This window comes from Macaca thibetana, chromosome 19, assembly GCF_024542745.1.
Source record: "Macaca thibetana thibetana isolate TM-01 chromosome 19, ASM2454274v1, whole genome shotgun sequence".
NCBI lineage: Eukaryota > Metazoa > Chordata > Mammalia > Primates > Cercopithecidae > Macaca > Macaca thibetana.
In genome coordinates this window covers 20,237,912-20,256,993 of record NC_065596.1, presented here as the reverse complement: position 1 = coordinate 20,256,993, position 19,082 = coordinate 20,237,912, and the positions used below count along the sequence as shown (strand labels likewise).

Genomic DNA, 19,082 nt, shown 5'->3' with positions numbered 1-19,082 from the left:
ATAGTTTTTATTTTTGGGTGGAGACGGTGGGGGGCAAGGAGGCGGAGGTCTCACAAGGTTGCCCAGACTGGTCTTGAACTCCTGCTCCTGGTCTCAAGCAATCCTCCCACCTTGGCCTCCTAAAGTGCTGGGATTACAGTAGTGAGCCACGGCAAACACTTTTTTTTTTTTTTTTTGAGACGGAGTCTCGCTGTGTCGCCCAGGGTGGAGTGCAGTGGCCGGATCTCAGCTCACTGCAAGCTTCGCCTCCTGGGTTTTTACGCCATTCTCCTGCCTCAGCCTCCCGAGTAGCCGGGACTACAGGCGCCCACCACCTCGCCCGGCTAGTTTTTTGTATTTTTTAGTAGAGACGGGGTTTCACCGTGTTAGCCAGAATGGTCTCGATCTCCTGACCTCGTGATCCGCCCGTCTCAGCCTCCCAAAGTGCTGGGATTACAGGCTTGAGCCACCGCGCCCGGCCACTTTTTTAATAAATCAAGGTGAGAGTCACTTAACATAAAATTCATCTTTTTTTTTTTTTTTTTTTTTTTTTTTTTGAGAGACAGAGTCTCGCTCTGTCACCCAAGCTGGAGTGCAGTGGCGCGATCTCAGCTCACTGCAAGCTCCGCCTCCCAGGTTCATGCCTTTCTCCTGCCTCAGCCTCCCGAGTAGCTGGGACTACAGGCGCCCACCACCACGCTCGGCTAATTTTTTTTTTTGTATTTTCAGCAGAGACGGGGTTTCACCGTGTTAGCCAGGATGGTCTCCACCTCCGGACCTCGTGATCCGCCCACCTCGGCCTCCCAAAGTGCTGGGATTACAGGCATGAGCCACCGCACACAGCCAAAATTAACCATTTTTAAGAGTACATTCTGCAGTACTCAGTACCTTCACAATGTTTTGCAAATACCGCCTCTATCAAATTCCAGAACATTCCATTACCCCAAAAGCAAATCCGTCCCCAGCAGCCACAGTCATCCCCACCCACCTCCCCCAGCCCCTGGCACCCACGCCTCCCCTTCCTGTCCCTGTGGATTGGCATGTCCTGGGCACTTCATGTAAATGGGATCACGCGCCGTGTGGCAGTGACGTTGCTAATCAATACCCTGGGATCTGAGATTGCTTGGGGACTGGCAGGCATTTGTAGCTCCTGTGACACCTCCCTCTCCTTCCTGCCGGGGTGGGCTGCCACAGGGAGGCCTCCCAGAGGTGCCCTGCCAGGGCCTTTATCTGGGCATGTCACTGTCACCTGAGGCCCCAGGCCACGTGACCCACCAAGAGGCTGCCAGGAACTGCTTGCCACCGAAACTGGGCCAGAGGTGAAGCCCAGGAGCCGGGCTTTCCTGGGTGTCTATCTGAGCACCTGGAGGAGCTCAGGCCACAAACACAGCCACCCTGCCACACTGCCACAGATCCTGTGGCTGAGGGACTGCTTTTCTGAGCTTTCCTCATGAATACCCCAAGATTTCCAGTCCATTTTGCAAGAGCTCTTGAAGCCCAGGCTCACAATTTTGTTAACAGGACTCATAAAATACATCACTGGTCGGGCATGGTGCCTTAAGGCTGTCATTCCAACACTTTGGGAGGCTGAGGAGGAAGGATCGCTTGAGGCCAGGAGTTCGAGACAGGCCTAGGTAATGTTACAAGATCTCATCTCTTAAAAATTCTCTCTCTCTGTGGTGTATTGATCTCTTACTGCATACAGGCATACACACCTGGCCGTCCTGTCACCCCACCTTCCTAGTCACTTCCCATCCTCTGATCACCCCCTGCTCCTGGGCTACAATTCTCCACTTTTCCTTGCATTGGTGGAAGGGGAGAAGATTGAATCCAATCTCCCTCCCATACTACAAAGCCCCATGGTAGTAGTCCCCCACCCCCCTCAATAAAGTCAGCCTTACTGTTTTAAGAAGCATCAGAGGCCGGGCGCGGTGGCTCACGCCTGTAATCCCAGCACTTTGGGAGGCTGAGACGGGCAGATCATGAGGTCAGGAGATCGAGACCATCCTGGCTAACACAGTGAAACCCCGTCTCTACTAAAAATACAAAAAAAATTAGCTGGGCGTGGTGGCGGGCGCCTGTAGTCCCAGCTACTCGGGAGGCTGAGGCAGGAGAATGTAGTGAACCTGGGAGGAGGAGCTTGCAGTGAGCCGAGATCGCACCACTGCACTTCAGCCTGGGCGACAGAGCAAGATTCTGTCTCAAAAAAAAAAGAAGCATCAGAAAAATTATTTTCTGGCTGGGAGAGGCATCCCATGCCTATAATCCCAGCACTTTGGGAGGCCGAGGCGGAGGAATCATCACTTGAGGCCAGGAGTTCAAGACCAACCTGGGCAACACAGCAAGACCCCATCTCTACAAAAAATTAAAAAGTTAGGTGTGGTGGTGCGAACCAGTCGTCTCAGCTGCTCGGGAGGCTGAAGCAGAAAGATCGCTCCAGTCTGAGAGTTTGAGGCTACAGTGAGCCGTGATCACATCACCACACTCCAGCTTGGGCCACAGAGTGAGACCCTGTCTCAAAAAATTAAAAAATGTGGGCCGGACGTGGTGGCTCACACCTGCAATCCCAGCACTTTGGGAGGCCTGAGGCAGGCGGATCAACTGAGGTCAGGAGATCGAGACCAGCCTGGCTAACACAGTGAAACCCCATCTCTACTAAAGAATACAAAAAATTAGCCGGGCGTAGTGGTGAGCGCCTATAGTCCCAGCTACTCGGGAGGCTGAGGGAGGAGAATGGCGTGAACCCAGGAGGTGGAGGTTGCAGAGAGCTGAGATTGTGCCACTGCACCCCAGCCTGGGCGACAGACCAAGACTCCATCTCAAAAAAAAAAAAAAATTAAAAAATTAAAAAATGTTGGCCGGGCGTGGTGGTTCACACCTGTAATCCCAGCACTTTGGGAGGCCTGAGGCAGGTGGATCAACTGAGGTCAAGAGTTCGAGATCAGCCTGGCCAACATGGTGAAACCCTGTCTCTACTAAAAATACAAAAATTATCTGGGTGTGGTGGTGCACGCCTATAATCCTAGCTACTCGGGAGGTTGAGGCAGGAGAATCGTTTGAACCCGGGAGGCAGAGGTTACAGTGAACCGAGATGGCACAACTGCACTCCAGCCTGGATGACAGGACAAAACTCCATCTCAAATTTATTTTTTTATTTTTTATTTTTTATTTTATTTATTTTTTTTTTGAGACGGAGTCTCGCTCTATCGCCCAGACTGGAGTGCAGTGGCGTGATCTCGGCTCACTGCAAGCTCCGCCTTCCAGGTTCACAACATTCTCCTGCCTCAGCCTCTCAAGTAGCTGGTACTACAAGCGCCCGCCACCACACCCGGCTAATTTTTTGTATTTTTAGTAGAGACGGGGTTTCACCATGTTAGCCAGGATGGTCTCGATCGCCTGACCTCGTGATCCGCCTGCCTTGGCCTCCCAAAGTGCTGGGATTACAGGCGTGAGTCACTGTGCACGGCCTAATTTTTTTTGTATTTTTAGTAGAAAAGGGGTTTCACCATGTTGGCCAGGCTGGTCTCGAACTCCTGACCTCGTGATCTGCCCGCCTCGGCCTCCCAAAGTGCTGGGATTACAGGCGCCCGGCCCCATCTCAAAACAAAAAAAAAAAAAAAAAAAAAAAAAAAAAAAAATTAAAACATTAAATAAGAGAATGCTTTTTCCCTTTACCAGTAGAAGAGAGGAGCGACAGAATGTCATTCCTCCCCATTACCCCCCTCCCCGCCCCGCCGGCCCCCAGTCAAAGGACTCCAGCCACACGGCAGGTGCTGGATGAATGGTGCCTGGTGTCACGCTGAGATCTTGTGGCTGAGCACCCCCCCGCCCCCGGTCACCAGGGCAAGGCTATCTCGTGATTCACTGCTAAGGATCTGAAGCCCACCTTGGCCTTGACCTTGTTGGAAAAGGAGGCTCCCCACAGGGCCCCGGCTTCTAGGGCTGCTGTGCGGGCGGGGGTGGGTGAGTTCGCTTCCTTGACGCCCGGAGAACCAGTCTTAATGTCAGGGTCAGGCCACAGGACACACAGAGTGGGATATTTTTAGGGAGAGAAAAGTGTGGGGTTGCTCATCTGAGCTCTGGCCAGGAGGAGGGAAGGGGGTGGAGGTGCAGAGGAGGGAGGAGGGAGGAAGAAGGGGAGGGGAGGGGAGAGGAGGGGAGGAGAGGAGGGAGTGGAGAGAGGGCAGGGAGGTGGGAGGAGGGAAGAGGCAGCCCCCTGCCCGGCCAGCTCGTGACTAATTTAGGCAAAAAGCAGCCTGAAGCTATTTCCATTCGGCGGCGGGAACAGGTGCCGGCGCCTCCGCCCCACCCCCACGGGCCACCTCCCCCGGGGCGGCCTCCAGGTTGCCGAGACCTATAAAGGCCCCCGGTTTTCTCAATGAAGCCGGGACGCGCTCCGGAGCGCACTGCGTGGTCGCGCCCTGCCCGGGCTGCTTTGGAAGTCGTCCCCGCCGCCCCTCCGCGCCGGCATGAAGCTCATCGTGGGCATCGGAGGGTGAGCGCCGGGGGACCTGGCGGGCGGCCCTGCGGAGCAGAGACCCCTGTGCGCGCAGAGGGGGAGGCCCGGGAATGAATGGAGGGATGCCCGGCGCCTGAGGTCGCCGACTCGCCGCCTGAGGTCTGAGTGCAGGGAGGATTTTCTGCTCGGGGGTCTCGGTGTCCCCAGTGGGGAGGGGGGCTGGACACTGAGCCCCGTATTTCGTTTTTTAAATGGAAATGATTCCCGCCACCTTGCAATTATACTCAGCATGGAAAAAAAAAAAAAAAAAAAGACCAGGCACGGTGGCTCAGGCCTGGAATCCTAGCACTTTGGGAGGCTGAGGTGGGTGGATCACCTGAGGTCAGGAATTTGAGAACAGCCTGGCCAACATGGTGAAACCCCATCTCTACTACAAATACAAAACTTAGCCGGGCACGGTGGTGCATGCCTGTAATCCCAGTTACTGGGGAGGCTGAGGTGAGAGAATTGCTTAAATCCGGGAGATGGAGGTTGCAGTGAGGCGAGATAATGCCACTTCGCTCCAGCCTGGGCGACAGAGTGAGACTGCGTCTCAAAAAAAATCGGTAGGAATAGAAAATCAACTAAAGCTCCGGTGAACCCTGCTCCGGCCTCGGGGCTGTCCTGGCTAAATCGGGGACTGACACGCAGCCAGGTGGGGCGGGGTCCTCAAAGCGTCATTCCACATGACTGTGCCTTTGGAGCCTCTCTCAGGTGACCTCAGGCTAGAGGAGATTAAAACGCTCTGTAACCTGCAGGGCTGGTTTTGTGGTGCTCATACCCCCGCCTTGGAAGGGACTGGAGCTTGGTCTGATGCTGGCCGGCCTCCCTCTTGAATTTCCTATTTTTTGCTTTTGGAGTGTTGTTGTTTTTTTTTTTTTTTTTTTTTGGTGGGGGGGTTGTTGTTGCTGCTGTTGTTTGAGACAGAGTCTCGCTCTGTTCGCCCAGGCTGGAGTGCAGTGGCGTGATCTCGGCTCACTGCAACCTCCGCCTCCCGGGTTCAAGCGATTCTCCTGCCTCAGCCTCCCGAGTAGCTGGGATTACAGGCGTTCACCACACACCTGTCTAAATTTTGTGTTTTTAGTAGAGATGGGGTTTCACCATGTTGGCCAGGCTGGTCTCAAACTCCTGACCTCAAGTGATCCAACCCTCTTGGCCTCCCAAAGTGCTGGGATTACAGGCATGAGCCACTGTGCCCAGCCCCTAATATTTTTCTTTTTTTTTTTTTTTTTTTTTTTTTTTGAGACGGAGTCTCGCTCTGTCGCCCAGGCTGGAGTGCAGTGGCCGGATCTCAGCTCACTGCAAGCTCCGCCTCCCAGGTTTATGCCATTCTCCTGCCTCAGCCTCCCGAGTAGCTGGGACTACAGGCGCCCGCCACCTCGCCCGGCTAATTTTTTTTTGTATTTTTTAGTAGAGATGGGGTTTCACCGTGCTAGCCAGGATGGTCTCGATCTCCTGACCTCGTGATCCGCCCGTCTCGGCCTCCCAAAGTGCTGGGATTACAGGCGTGAGCCACCGCGCCCGGCCCCCTAATATTTTTCAAATAAGAGGCCTTGAATTTTCATTTTGCACTCAGCAAAATTAAATGCAAATGTCACAGCCCACCCGGGGCACAAGTTAACTTGGATTCATGTGAAGCACTTTCTTTTTATTAATTTTTATTTAAAAAATTATTAATACCTCGAGACCATCCTGGCTAACGCGGTGAAACCCCGTCTCTTCTAAAAATACAAAAAATTAGCCGGGCGTGGTGGGGGGCGCCTGTAGTCCCAGCTACTCGGGTGGCTGAGGCAGGAGAATGGCGTGAACCCGGGAGGCGGAGCTTGCAGTGAGCTGAGATCCGGCCACTGCACTCCAGCCTGGGTGACAGAGTGAGACTCCGTCTCAAAAAAAAAAAAAAAAAAAAAAAATTATTAATACCCGGGGGCTTACATTTTAAAAATTGGTTTTTAAATTTTATAATAGAGATGGGAGTCTCACTATGTTACCCAGGCTGGTCTGAAACTCCTGGGATCAAGTAATCCTCCAGCCTCAGCCTCCTGTACAACTGGGACTACAGGTGAACACCACTATGCCTAACTAATTTTTTAATTTTTTGTAGAGACAGGGTCTTGCTATGTTGCCCAGGCTGGTTTCAAACTCCTGGGCTCAAGCAATCATCCTGCCTCAGCCTCCCGAAGTTCTAGGATTACAGGCAGGAGTCACCACACCTGACCAACATCAGGCATTTTTCTTTTTCTTTTCCTTTTTTTTTTTTTTTGAGACAAAATCTTGCTCTGTCACCCAGGTTGGAGTAGAGTGGCACAGTATCAGCTCACTGCAACCTCCGACTCCCAAGTTCAAGTGATTCTCCTGCCTCAGCCTCCCTAGTAGCTTGGATTACAGGTGCCCACCACCACACCCAGCTAATTTTTGTATTTTTACCAGAGACGGGGCTTCACCAGGTTGGCCAGGCTGATCTCGAACTCCTGACGTCAGGTAATCTGCCTGCCTCGGCCTCCCAAAGTGCTGAGATTACAGGCATGACCCACCGCACCTTCCTAAAATTGTTTATGTTATTTGTTTATTTATTTAAAGACAGGGTTTCACTCTCACCCAGGCTGGACTACAGTGGGGTGATCACAGCTCACTGCAGCCTCGAACTCCCAGGCTCAGGCGATCCTCCCATCTTAACCTCTGGAGTAGCTAGGACTATAGGCATGCACCACCACAACTGGCTAGTTTTTAATTTTTTGTAAAGATGGGGTCTTACTATGTTGCCCAGCCTAGTCCTGAGCTCAAGCGATCCTCCTGCCTTGGCCTCCCAAAGTGCTGGCATTAGAGGCGTAAGCCACTGTGCTGTTTTATTTTTTTTTTAAGCCCTGCTGAGACAAAATCAGGCATGGACCTCAGTTTCCTTATCTGTAAAGATAGGTGGGCTGGGCCCAGTGGTTCACACCTGTAATCTCAGCACTTTGGGAGGCCAAGGCGAGTGGATCATCTGAGGTTAGGAGTTCGAGACCAGGCTGGCTGACATGGCAAAACCCCATCTCTACTAAAAACACAAAAATTAGCTGGGTGTGGTGGCGGGATGCCTGCAATCCCAGCTACTTGGGAGGCTGAAGCAGGAGACTCTCTTGAACCCAGGAGGCGGAAGTTGCAGTGAGCTGAGATCGCATCATTGCACTCCAGCCTGGATAACACAGTGAGATGCTGACTCAAAAAAAAAAAAAAATAGGTGAATGGTCCCACCTCCTGTGTTTTGGTAAGGATGACATGAGCCCACACATCAGAGGAGGACAAAGAATATTCTGGGTGCACGCCACGTCTGTGTACATTAGCGTTTGTGTGTTTGTGCTTTCTGCCTCTTTTCTTTGCCCAGAAAGCCTCCGTGAACACAAATGTTCTGTCTTCACTACAGTTTTACAGTTTTGTGTTTTATATTTAAGTCTAATCCTAGGACTGGATGTGGTGGCTCACACCTATAATCCCAGCACTTTGGGAGGCAGAGGTGGGAGGATCACTTGAGCCCAGGAGTTTGAGACCAGCCTGGGCAACATGGCGAGACCCCATCTCCACAAAGAATAAAAAATTCCCCGGGTGTGGTGGCAGGCGCCTGTAGTCCCAGCTACTAGGGAGGCTGAGATGGGAGGATCACCTGAGCCCAGGAGTTCAAGGCTGCAGTGAGCTACAATGGTGCCACTGCACTCCAGCCTGGACAACAGAGTGAAACTCTGTCTCTAAAAAAAAAATAGAAAAAGAAAAAAAAAAAAAATTGCCAGGCATGGTGGCTCATGCCTATAATCCCAGCACTTTGGGAGGCTGAGGATGCCGGATCTCCTGAGGTCGGGAGTTCGAGACCAGCCTGGCCAACATAGTGAAACCCCATCTTGCCGGGTGCGGTGGCTCACACCTGTAATTCCAACACTTTGGGAGGCCAAGGCGGGCAGATCACCTGAGGTTAGGAGTTCGAGACTAGCCTGGCCAACATGACAAAACCCCGTCTCTACTAAAAACACAAAAATTAGCTGGGTGTGGTGGTACACGCCTGTAATCCCAGCTACTTGGGAGGCTGAGGCAAAATAATTGCTTGAACCTAGGAGACAGAGTTGCAGTGAGCCGAGATCATACCACTGTACTCTGGCCTTGGCAACAGAGTAAGACTCCGTCTCAGGGAAAAAAAAAAAGAAAGAAAGAAACCCCATCTCTGCTAAAAATACAAAAATTAGCCGGGTGTGGCAACGTGCACCTGCAGTCCCAGCTACTTGGGAGGCTGAGGCAAGAGAATCGCTTGAACCTGGGAGGCGGAGGTTGCAATGAGCTGAGATCACACCACTGTACTCCGGCCTGGGCAACAGAGCGAGACATGGTCTCAAAAAAAAAAAAAAGATAAAGAGAAATCCTGGGAGCTCATTTGCAGGAAGACCCTGAGACTTGGACAGGCCCCGGGGAGCCCAGGCTATACCTCAGGCCCCTTTCTGAGCACCCTGACCTTCTAGGGGGTGCCCAGGCAGTCTCACGCACACGATCTCTCCCCAGCATGACCAACGGCGGCAAGACCACGCTGACCAACAGCCTGCTCAGAGCCCTGCCCAACTGCTGCGTGATCCACCAGGATGACTTCTTCAAGGTGCCCGCCCTCGCCCAGGGAGGTGGAGCCGGGAGGGGACACAGGGCGGGCAGCCAGGCCCCAGCCAGCCCCGCCCTCCGCTGCCCAGTGCCCATGTGGGCTGGGCACCGGCTCTGCTCCCCGCCTGACCCCTCCCGGGGTCTCTGGGATAAACTGGGCCAGGAGAGCTAGGGATGGGTGTTGTGTTCCCATTTCCTGAGCACCTGTTTCGTACCCAGCCCATTCCCACTGGACATCCCTACAGTGGGGACCCCGATTAGACGGACGGGAAAATCACCATTCCTCAACAGGACCAGCCGGCTGTGGCTTTCTGGGCGAATACCCTTTATCCTCCCCACTTCCCCTTTCCCATCTGCAAAATGGACTCTGAGCCCAGCTCGCTGCGTGGGTGGGGGTGAGGGCTAATGAGGTGATTGATGGTCTGGGGAGAATCTGAGGGTCAGCCAGAGCCCCCACCCCTCAGGGACCTCGGACCCTGTCAGCAGCAGCTCCAGCGAGGGACCCCTTAAGACTCCATCACCCAGGGCAGGGGTTAGCCAGGACTGGGCACTGGGCCTGAGATTCAGGCTCCTCTGTTTCAGCCCCAAGACCAAATAGCAGTTGGGGAAGACGGCTTCAAACAGTGGGACGGTAAGGACAATGGCAGCCCCTGCATCACCTCCAAGCCCCACTGTCTCCCGGGGTCCGCCCTCCCGCAATGCCTGCTCCCGTCCACTGTCCCCCGGGGTCCGCCCTCCCGCAATGCCTGCTCCCGTCCACTGTCCCCCGGGGTCCGCCCTCCCGCAATGCCTGCTCCCGTCCACTGTCCCCCGGGGTCCGCCCTCCCGCAATGCCTGCTCCCGTCCACTGTCCCCCGGGGTCCGCCCTCCCGCAATGCCTCCCCGCCACTGTCCCCCGGGGTCCGCCCTCCCGCAATGCCTGCTCCCGTCCACTGTCCCCCGGGGTCCGCCCTCCCGCAATGCCTGCTCCCGTCCACTGTCCCCCGGGGTCTGCCCTCCCGCAATGCCTGCTCCTGTCCACTGTCCCCCGGGGTCCGCCCTCCCGCAATGCCTGCTCCCCCTCCGTCCCCCGGGGTCCGCCCTCCTGCAATGCCAGCTCCCCTGTCCCCAGTGCTGGAGTCCCTGGACATGGAGGCCATGCTGGACACCGTGCAGGCCTGGCTGAGCAGCCCACAGAAGTTTGCCCGTGCCCACGGAGTCAGCGTCCAGCCAGAGGCCTCGGACACCCACATCCTCCTCCTGGAAGGCTTCCTGCTCTACAGCTACAAGTGAGCGTCTGCAGGCTCTGGCCCCAGGCATGGCCCTCCTTGGGCGGGTATAGCCATCTCTTGTTTGTTTGTTTGAAACAGAGTTTTGCTCTTGTTGCCCAGGCTGGAGTGCAGTGGTGAGATCTTGGCTCACTGCAACCTCCACCTCCCAGTCCAAGCAATTTTCCTGCCTCAGCCTCCCAAGTATCTGGGATTACAGGCCTGCGCCACCACACCTGGCTAATTTTTGTATTTTTAGTAGAGATGGGGTTTCACCCTGTTGGACCAGGCTGTTCTCAAACTCCTGACCTCAAGCCATCCACCCGCCCCGGCCTCCAAAAGTACCGGGATTACAGGCGTGAACCACCACGCCTGGCTCACATCTCGATTTTAATAGGCAGGAGACCCAGGAGCAGAGCCACCATGAGAAGTCAGGAGTTGGGGGCACAGCTGGGATCAACCCAAGCCTGGAGCCTGGCGTGGTGGCTCACGCCTGTAATGCCACCACTTTGGGAGCCAAGGTGGGTGGATCACCTGAGGTCAGGAGTTCTAGACCAGCCTGGTCAACATGGTGAAACCCCGTCTCTACTAAAAATACAAAAAATTAGCTGGGCGTGGTGGCGGGCACCTGTAATCCCAGCTACCTAGGCGGCTGAGGCAAGAGAATCGCTTGAACCTGGGAGGTGGAGGTTGCAGTGAGCTGAGACTGCGCCACTGCACTCCAGCCTGGGCGACAGAGAGAGACTCCGTCTCAAAAACAAAGTTAAATTAAAAAACTCAAGTCTGCGGTAAACAGCCACCCTTCTTGGGGAAACTGAGTCTTTCTTCTGGAACCTCAGCCTTCTCGGGCAGACCAGTAACCTAGGCTGCGCCCTCCAGCCTCACTGTGTGGCCCTGAGCAGGACATTCTGTCTCTGTGTGCCCGTCCAAGTTGGAGAAGAGGCATGATTCAATTTTGTGGGGGGCAGCTGCAGGGATGTTGGTCAATTCAGCTTCCCTCCCTGACCCCTAAACTCACTGGCCCAGACCACCCCTTGCCCTCGCCACCCTCTGAGAGCCAAGGCTAGGGGGCTGGATATTTTGACCGCAGTTGAAGGAAAGCTCACAGGTGCTGACCGTGTCTCCCCCGCCCCTCCCAGGCCCCTGGTGGACTTGTACAGCCGCCGGTACTTCCTGACCGTCCCGTATGAAGAGTGCAAGTGGAGGAGAAGGTGCGCTTGGTGTCTGGGGTGTGGTGGGCTCCCGAGGGCCCTGTCTTGAATTCCCAGGTGGGACCAGCAGTAACTTAGAAAATGCCACTAGGGGCCAGGCGCGGTAGCTCCAGGCTGTAATCTCAGCACTTCCGGAGGCCGAGGCTGGCGGATCACCTGAGGTCAGGGGTTCGAGACCAGCCTGGCCAACATGGTGAAACCCTAATCCCAGCTACTTGGGAGACTTGGGAGGCTGAGGCAGGAGAATCGCTTGAACCCGGGAGGCAGAGCTGAGATTGGGTCACTGCACTTCAGCCTGGGTAGCAGAGGGAGACTCTGTCTCAAAAAAAAAAAAAGGGGCGGCCAGGCACGATGGCTCACGCCTGTAATCCCAGCACTTTGGGAGGCCGAGGTGGGCGGATCACCTGAAGTCAGGAGTTCGAGACCAGCCTGGCCAACATAGTGAAACCCCGTCTCTACTAAAAATTTAAAAATTAGCCCGGCATATTGGCGGGTGCCTGTAATCCCACCTACTCGGGAGGCTGAGGCAAGAGAATGGCTTGAACCCACGAGGCGGAGGTTGCAGTGAGCCAAGATCGGCTACTGCACTCCAGCCTGGGCAACAGAACGAGACTCTGTCTCAAAAAAAACAAAAAAGAAGAAAACACCACTGGACACAGGCCACATCCCAAAGCCACAGGCACCGGGCACTTAGCTGGCTAGAGCTCTGTGCCAGGCGCCCAGAGCCCGAGGCCTGAATAGCACGGCCCACCCCAACCCTGTCCAGAGCATTTCCTGGGCCTGTAGGGGGAACATGCTGGAGGTTGGAGCCTGCAGCCCAGGACTTCTGACCGAGGGTCCCCTTGCTCAGAGGTTCTGTCCCTGACTGTGACAGCTTTCAGGTCCCCCCCACCCCGGGGATATATTCTTGGCATCACCCTTCTGTGCTCTAAGCCATCCTTGCCTTCTCCCTCTGCAGTACCCGCAATTACACCGTCCCTGATCCCCCCGGCCTCTTCGACGGTCCACGTGTGGCCCATGTACCAGAAGTATAGGCAGGAGATGGAGGCCAACGGTGTGGAAGTGGGTAAGCCCCTGAGCATGACCAGGCCTTGCCCTGGGGAGGACCCTGAGCCCAGTCCCTCTCCATCTTTTTTTTTCCAAGACAGGGTCTCGCTCCGTCGCCCAGGCTGGAGTGCAGTGGCGCGATCTTGGCTCACTGCAACCTTGCCTCCCAGGTTCAAGCCATTCTCCTGCCTCAGCCTCCCACATAGCTGGGATTACAGGTGTGCGCCACCACGCCCAGCTAATTTTTGTATTTTTAGTAGACATGGGGTTTCGCCACTTTTGGCCAGGCTGGTCTTGAACCCCTGACCTTGTGATCTGCCTGCCTTGGCCTCCCAAAGTGCTAGGATTACAGGTGTAAGCCGCCGCGCCCGGGTCCCTTCTTGCTGTTGGTCCAGGAAACGGACTCCAGCAGCCCGACTCTGCGGGTCTCCTTGCTCCCGACCCAACCATCCACTCCTCCCCCTGTGCTCTGGCCCCCTTCCTCCTGGCGGCCCTGACCGCGGCCTTTCTGATTTCAGTCTACCTAGACGGCACGAAGTCCCGAGAGGAGCTCTTGCGTGAAGTCCTGGAAGATATTCAGAACTCGCTGCTGAACCGCTCCCAGGAATCAGCCCCCTCCTCGGCTTGCCCAGCCAGGCCACAGGGACCCGGACACGGATGCGGCCACAGAACAGCCAGGCCTGCGGCGTCCCAGCCGGACATTGTGTGACTGTTTCCCTAAGCGGGAGGTCTGTACGTTGGAGAATGGAGGCCCCACTCCCAGTTGGGTGTCCCAGAGCTCAGGGACTGAGCCCCAAGGTGCCTCTGTAACCTCGCTACAGCTTAAATATTAAACTGGGTCCTGTTTTTTTAACTGTTGGTGTCTACTGTGTTCTGTTTAAGATCCTGTCAGGCCAGGTGCGGTGATTCATGCCTGTAATCCCAGCACTTTGGGTGGCCGAAGGGGGCAGATTACCTGAGGTCAGGAGTTCGAGACCAGCCTGGCCAAAAGGGCGAAACCCTGTCACTACTGAAAATATAAAAATCAGCCAGGCATAGTGGCGCATGCCTGTAATCCCAGCTACTTGGGAGGCCAAGGCAGGAGAATCGCTTGAACCCAGGAGACAGAGCTTGCAGTGAGCCAAAATTGCACAACTGCACTGCAGCCTGGGTAACAGAGCGAGAGCTGTCTCAGAAAAAAAATTAAAAATTAGCTGGACATGGTGGTACACCTGTGTGGCCCCAGCTACACAGGAGGCTGAGACAGGAGGACTGCTTCAGCCCAAGAGGTTGAGGCTGCAGTGAGCTATGATCGGGCCACTGCACTCCAGCCTAGGTGACAAAGCGAGACCCTGTCTCAAAAAAAATTTTTTTCTCAATGTCTATAAATAAAGTTTTATTGGCACCTGGCCCCTGCCATTTGCATGTGTCAGCCCTGTGGCTGCTTTAGTACTACAATAGCACGTTGAGTCACCCCGACAGAGGAGGTCTGTCTGCAAAGCCTGCAAAGCCTTCAAAGCCAAAAATATTTACTATCTGCCCCTCTGTGCAAAACGTGTGCTGAACAGTGTGGTGTACGGCAGGTCGAGTCCAGGGCCACAGGGAAGGTCTGAGGTCTGTGTGCTGGAGGGGAGGCAGGAGTGGACATGGAATGAGAGGATGACGTGGAAGAGGTGGCTTGCCAAGGCTTGTCCTTCACCATAAGCACGGAGTGTGGTAAGGATGATCTGCCAGTCACTGCGCCCAAAATAGTCCAGGACAGGACAGAGACGTAAGAGAGAGAGGTGGCTCCAGGACAGCAGAAGCCCTGCCTGGCAGCCCAGACACCTTGGGCATTATTGTTTAAAAAAAAGAAAGGTTCATGCCTGTAATCCCAGCACTCTGGGAGGTTGAGGTGGGAGGATCAATTGAACCCTGGAGTTCCAGACCAGCCTGGGCAACATAGTGAGACCCCCGTCTCTACAAAAAATGATAAAATATTAGCCGGGCGTGGTAGCTCATGCCCGTAATCCCAGCACTTTGGGAGGCCGAGGCAGGTGGATTGCTTGAGCCCAGGAGTTTGAAACCAGCCTGGGCAACATACTGAGACCCCGTTTCTGTTTTTGTTTTTATTTATTTATTTATTTTTGAGACGGAGTCTCGCTCTGTCGCCCAGGCTAGAGTGAAGTGGCACGATCTCGGCTCACTGCAAGCTCCACTTCCCAGGTTCAAGCGATTCTCCTGCCTCAGCCTCCCAAGCAGCTGAGATCATAGGCATGCACCACCATGCCCAGCTAATTTTTTTATTTTTAGTAAAGACGGGATTTCGCCATGTTGACCAGGCTGGTCTCGAACTCCTGATTTTAGGTGATTCACCCGCCTAGGCCTCCCAAAGTGCTGGGATTACAGGCACGAGCCACCACGCCCAGCTGTGAGACCCTGTTTCTGCAAAAAATTAGCCAGGCATGATGGCACACGTCTGTAGTACCAGGTACTTGGGAGGCTGATGTGTGAGGATCCCTTGAGCCCAGGAATTCGATGCTGCAATGAGTTACGATTGCATGAGTGCACTCCAGGCTGGGCAACAGGGCAAGACCCTATCTCGAAAAACAAAAAAACAAAAAACAACAACAAAAAAACCCAACAACAACAACAACAACAAAAAAACAAGAAGGGGAACAGCAGCCATAGGGTAACCAAGGTAACCAACTGAAAAACGGAAGATGATAAGGGTTGGCGAGGATGTGGAGAGAGCAAAACCCTTGTGCTCTGCAGTGGGAAATGGAACACGGTGAGCATGGGGAGAAACAGTCTGGCCATTTCTCAGAATTAAACATGGAATTATAGGCGGGGCCCGGTGACTCATGCCTGTAATCCCAGCACTTTGGGAGGCCGAGGCAGGTGAATCACCTGAGGTCAGGAGTTCGAGGCCAGCCTGGCCAACATGGAGAAACTCCATCTTTACTAAAAACACAAAATTAGCCAGGCGTAGTGGCACATGCCTGTCATCCCAGCTACTCGGGAGGCTGAGGCAGGAGAATCGCTTGAACCCGGCAGGCGGAGGTTGTGGTGAGCGGAGATTGTGCCACTGCCCTCCAGCCTGGGCAACAAGAGTGAAACTCCACCTCAAAAAAAAAAAAAAAAAAGGCCGGGCGCGGTGGCTCAAGCCTGTAATCCCAGCACTTTGGGAGGCTGAGACGGGTGGATCATGAGGTCAGGAGATTCAGACCATCCTGGCTAACACGGTGAAACCCCGTCTCTACTAAAAAATACAAAAAAAATTAGACGGGCGCGGTGGCGGCGCCTGTAGTCCCAGCCACTCGGGAGGCTGAGGCAGGAGAATGGCGTAAACCCGGGAGGCGGAGCTTGCAGTGAGCTGAGATCCGGCCACTGCACTCCAGCCTGGGTGACAGAGCGAGACTCCGTCTCAAAAAAAACAAAACAAAACAAAACCTGGAATTACCGTAGGGACCAGCAATCCTGCTCCTGGGCAAGGCCCCAAGGAACTCACAGCAGGGACCCAAAGAGGTCCTTGCACAGCCACGTTCATGGGAGCATGACTCACAACAGCCAAAATGCAGAGGCAACTCAAGTGTCCATGGACGGAGCAATGAATGAACACAACGTACTCCATCCACACAATGGACTATTACCCAGCCATGAAAAGGAAGGAAATCTGGATACAGGGTACAACAGCATGACCCTTGAAGATGTCGCACTCGTGAAATAAGCCAAGGTCAGGCATGGTGACTCACGCCTGTAATTCCAACACTTTGAGAGGCAGAGAGGGGTGGATCACCTGACATCAGGAGTTCAAGACCGGCCTGGCCAACATGGCGAAACCCCATCTCTACTAAAAATATAAAAATTAGGTCGGGCGCGGTGGCTCAAGCCTGTAATCCCAGCACTTTGGGAGGCCGAGACGGGCGGATCACAAGGTCAGGAGATCAAGACTATCCTGGCTAACACGGTGAAACCCCGTCTCTACTAAAAATACAAAAAACTAGCCAGGCGAGGTGGCGAGCGCCTGTAGTCCCAGCTACTTGGGAGGTTGAGGAGGGAGAATGGCGTGAACCCGGGAGGCAGAGCTTGCAGTGAGCTGAGATCACACCACTGCACTCCAGCCTGGGAGACAGAGCGAGACTCCGTCTCAAAAAAAAAAAAAAAAAAAATTAGCCGGGCATGGTGGTGGCATGCCTATAGTCCCAGCTACTCTAGCGGCTGAGGCAGGAGAATTGCTTGAACCCGGGAAGTAAAGGTTGCAGTGACCTGAGATCGTGCCATTGCACTCCAGCCTGGGCAACAGAGCAAGACTCCATCTCAAAACAAGAGAGAGAGAGAGAGAGAAAGAGGGAAAGAGAGAGAGAAAAGAGAGACAGAGAGAAAGCAAACAAGCAAGGAGGCAGGCTGGGCGTAGTCGCTCACACCTGTGCATCCCAGAACTTTGGGAGGCTGAGACAGGAGGGACCAAGGAGTTTGAGGTCAGCCTGGACAACATAGCAAGACCCTGTCTCTACTTTAAAAAAAAAAATTGGGGGGCCAGAGCAGTGGCTCATGCCTATAATCCCAGCACTTCGAGAAGCCAAGGCAGGAGGATCGCTTGAGCCCAGGAGTTTGAGACCAGACTAAGCAACATAGTGAGACCCTGTTTCTTTTTTTAATTTAAAATTTTATTCTTGGCCGGGCACAGCAGCTCATGCCTGTAATCTCAGCACTTTGGGAGACTGAGGCGGCCAGATCGCTTGAGGTCAGGAGTTTGAGATCAGCCTGGCCAACATGGGGAAACCCCATCTCTGCTAAAAATACAAAAATTAGCCGGGTGTGGTGGGGGCACCTGTAATTCCAGCTACTTGGGAGGCTGAGGCAGGAGAATCGCTTGAACCTGGGAGGCAGAAGTTGCAGTGAGCCGAGATCGCACCACTGCACTCCAGCCTGGGTGACAGAGTGAGATTCCATCTCACACACACACAAAAAAAATTAAATTTAAAAAGTAAAATAAAATGAAATATTTTATGGCCGGGCATGGTGGCTCACGCCTGTAATCCCAGCACTTTGGGGGGCCGAGGCAGGCAGATCACGAGGTCAGGAGTTTGAGACCAGCCTGGCCAACATGGTGAAATCCCGTCTCCACTAAAAATACAAAAATTAACCGGGCATGGTGGCACACGCCTGTAATCCTAGCTACTTGGGAGGCTGAAGCAGGAGACTAGCTTGAACCAGGGAGGCAGAGGTTGCTGTGAGTTGAGATCACGCCACTGCACTCCAGCCTGGGTGACAGAGCAAGACTCTGTCTCGGGGGGGAAAAAAAAAGTAATAATTAAGATGGCAAATTTTGCTATGACAAATTTTGCTCTGTGTGTTTTGCTAAAAGTTAAAAAAATAGGAACAGGAGGCCGGGCGCAGTGGCTCATGCCTGTAATCCCAGAACTTTGGGAGGCCGAGGCGGGCAGATCACGAGGTCAGGAGATCAAGACCATCCTGGCTAACATGGTGAAACCCGTCTCTACTAAAAATACAAAAAATTAGCCGGGCGTGGTGGCGGCGCCTGTGGTCCCAGCTACTTGGGAGGCTGAGGCAGGAGAATGGCGTGAACCCGGGAGGCGGAGCTTGCAGTGAGCCGGATCGTGCCACTGCACTCCAGCCTGGGCGACAGAGGAGACTCCGTCTCAAAAAAAAACAAAAACAATAGGAACAGGAGCACTAGGGTAGCTCGCTCATGCCAGAGCACTAGGGTAGCACTAAAGCTCATGCCAGTTTTACCACTCTTTTTTTTTTTTTTTTTTTTTTTTGAGACGGACTTTCCCGGTGTTATCTCAGCACTCAAAGTTCTGTTTGTTCTCTCTGCCTCAGCCTGGTAGAGAAATAGGAGGATTAGTCTGGGATTACAGGCTCTTAGGGGGCCAACCAGTCACTCATGTCAACCAGCTCAGTCAGATCATTCCATGACCCCATTCCTATAGGGCTCAGAGAGGGAAAGAAACTTGCCCAAGGTCACTCAGCAGAGCTGAATTTTTTTTTTTTTTTTTTTTGAGACGGAGTCTCGCTCCTCAGGAATCCTTGTTCCACCAGAGGAGACACCTCCTGCTCCTGTGTGGGACCCCCCTCCACCACCTCCAACTTCCTGGAATCCCCTCTGGGTCCCACCAATCCTCCAGGGCTTTCTGGTCCCCTCAGCAGAGGCCCCAGCCCCCAGCAACCACCCCGTTGGCTGGATCCTTCTAAAGTCCCTCATTCTCCTCCTGCACTCACGATGGGGCCACAGACACCCCCACACACAAGTTTGTGTATTTACTTTCTTTCTTTCTTTCTTTTGAGACAGAGTCTTGCTCTGTCGTCCAAGCTGGAGTACAGTGGCACAATCTCGGCTCCCTGCCTGTAACCTCTGCCTCCCGGGTTCAAGTGATTCTCCTGCCTCAGCCTCCCGAGTAGCCGGGATCACAGGCGTGCACCACCACGTCCGGCTAATTTTTGTATTTTTTAGCAGAGATGGGGGTTTCACCATGCTGGCCAGGCTGGTCTCAAACTCCCGATCTC

General features: G+C 54.0%; 2 protein-coding genes and 1 long non-coding RNA gene across 3 annotated transcripts in view; 2 read left to right on the top strand and 1 right to left on the bottom strand.

Annotated features, from left to right (window-relative positions):
* Nucleotides 1–19,082, bottom strand: part of LOC126942871 (uncharacterized) — a 224,222-nt gene that overhangs the window by 78,128 nt on the left and 127,012 nt on the right. The gene's annotated exons all lie outside the window — the stretch shown is intronic.
* Nucleotides 1–19,082, top strand: part of PIAS4 (protein inhibitor of activated STAT 4) — a 175,026-nt gene that overhangs the window by 54,669 nt on the left and 101,275 nt on the right. The gene's annotated exons all lie outside the window — the stretch shown is intronic.
* NMRK2 (nicotinamide riboside kinase 2) lies at nt 4,270–13,443 on the top strand. The gene is given in 8 exon segments (XM_050770737.1): nt 4,270–4,474; nt 8,996–9,086; nt 9,668–9,716; nt 10,197–10,353; nt 11,472–11,543; nt 12,502–12,547; nt 12,549–12,609; nt 13,109–13,443. Coding segments are annotated over 8 exon segments (693 nt in total). The 5' UTR covers nt 4,270–4,448; the 3' UTR covers nt 13,300–13,443.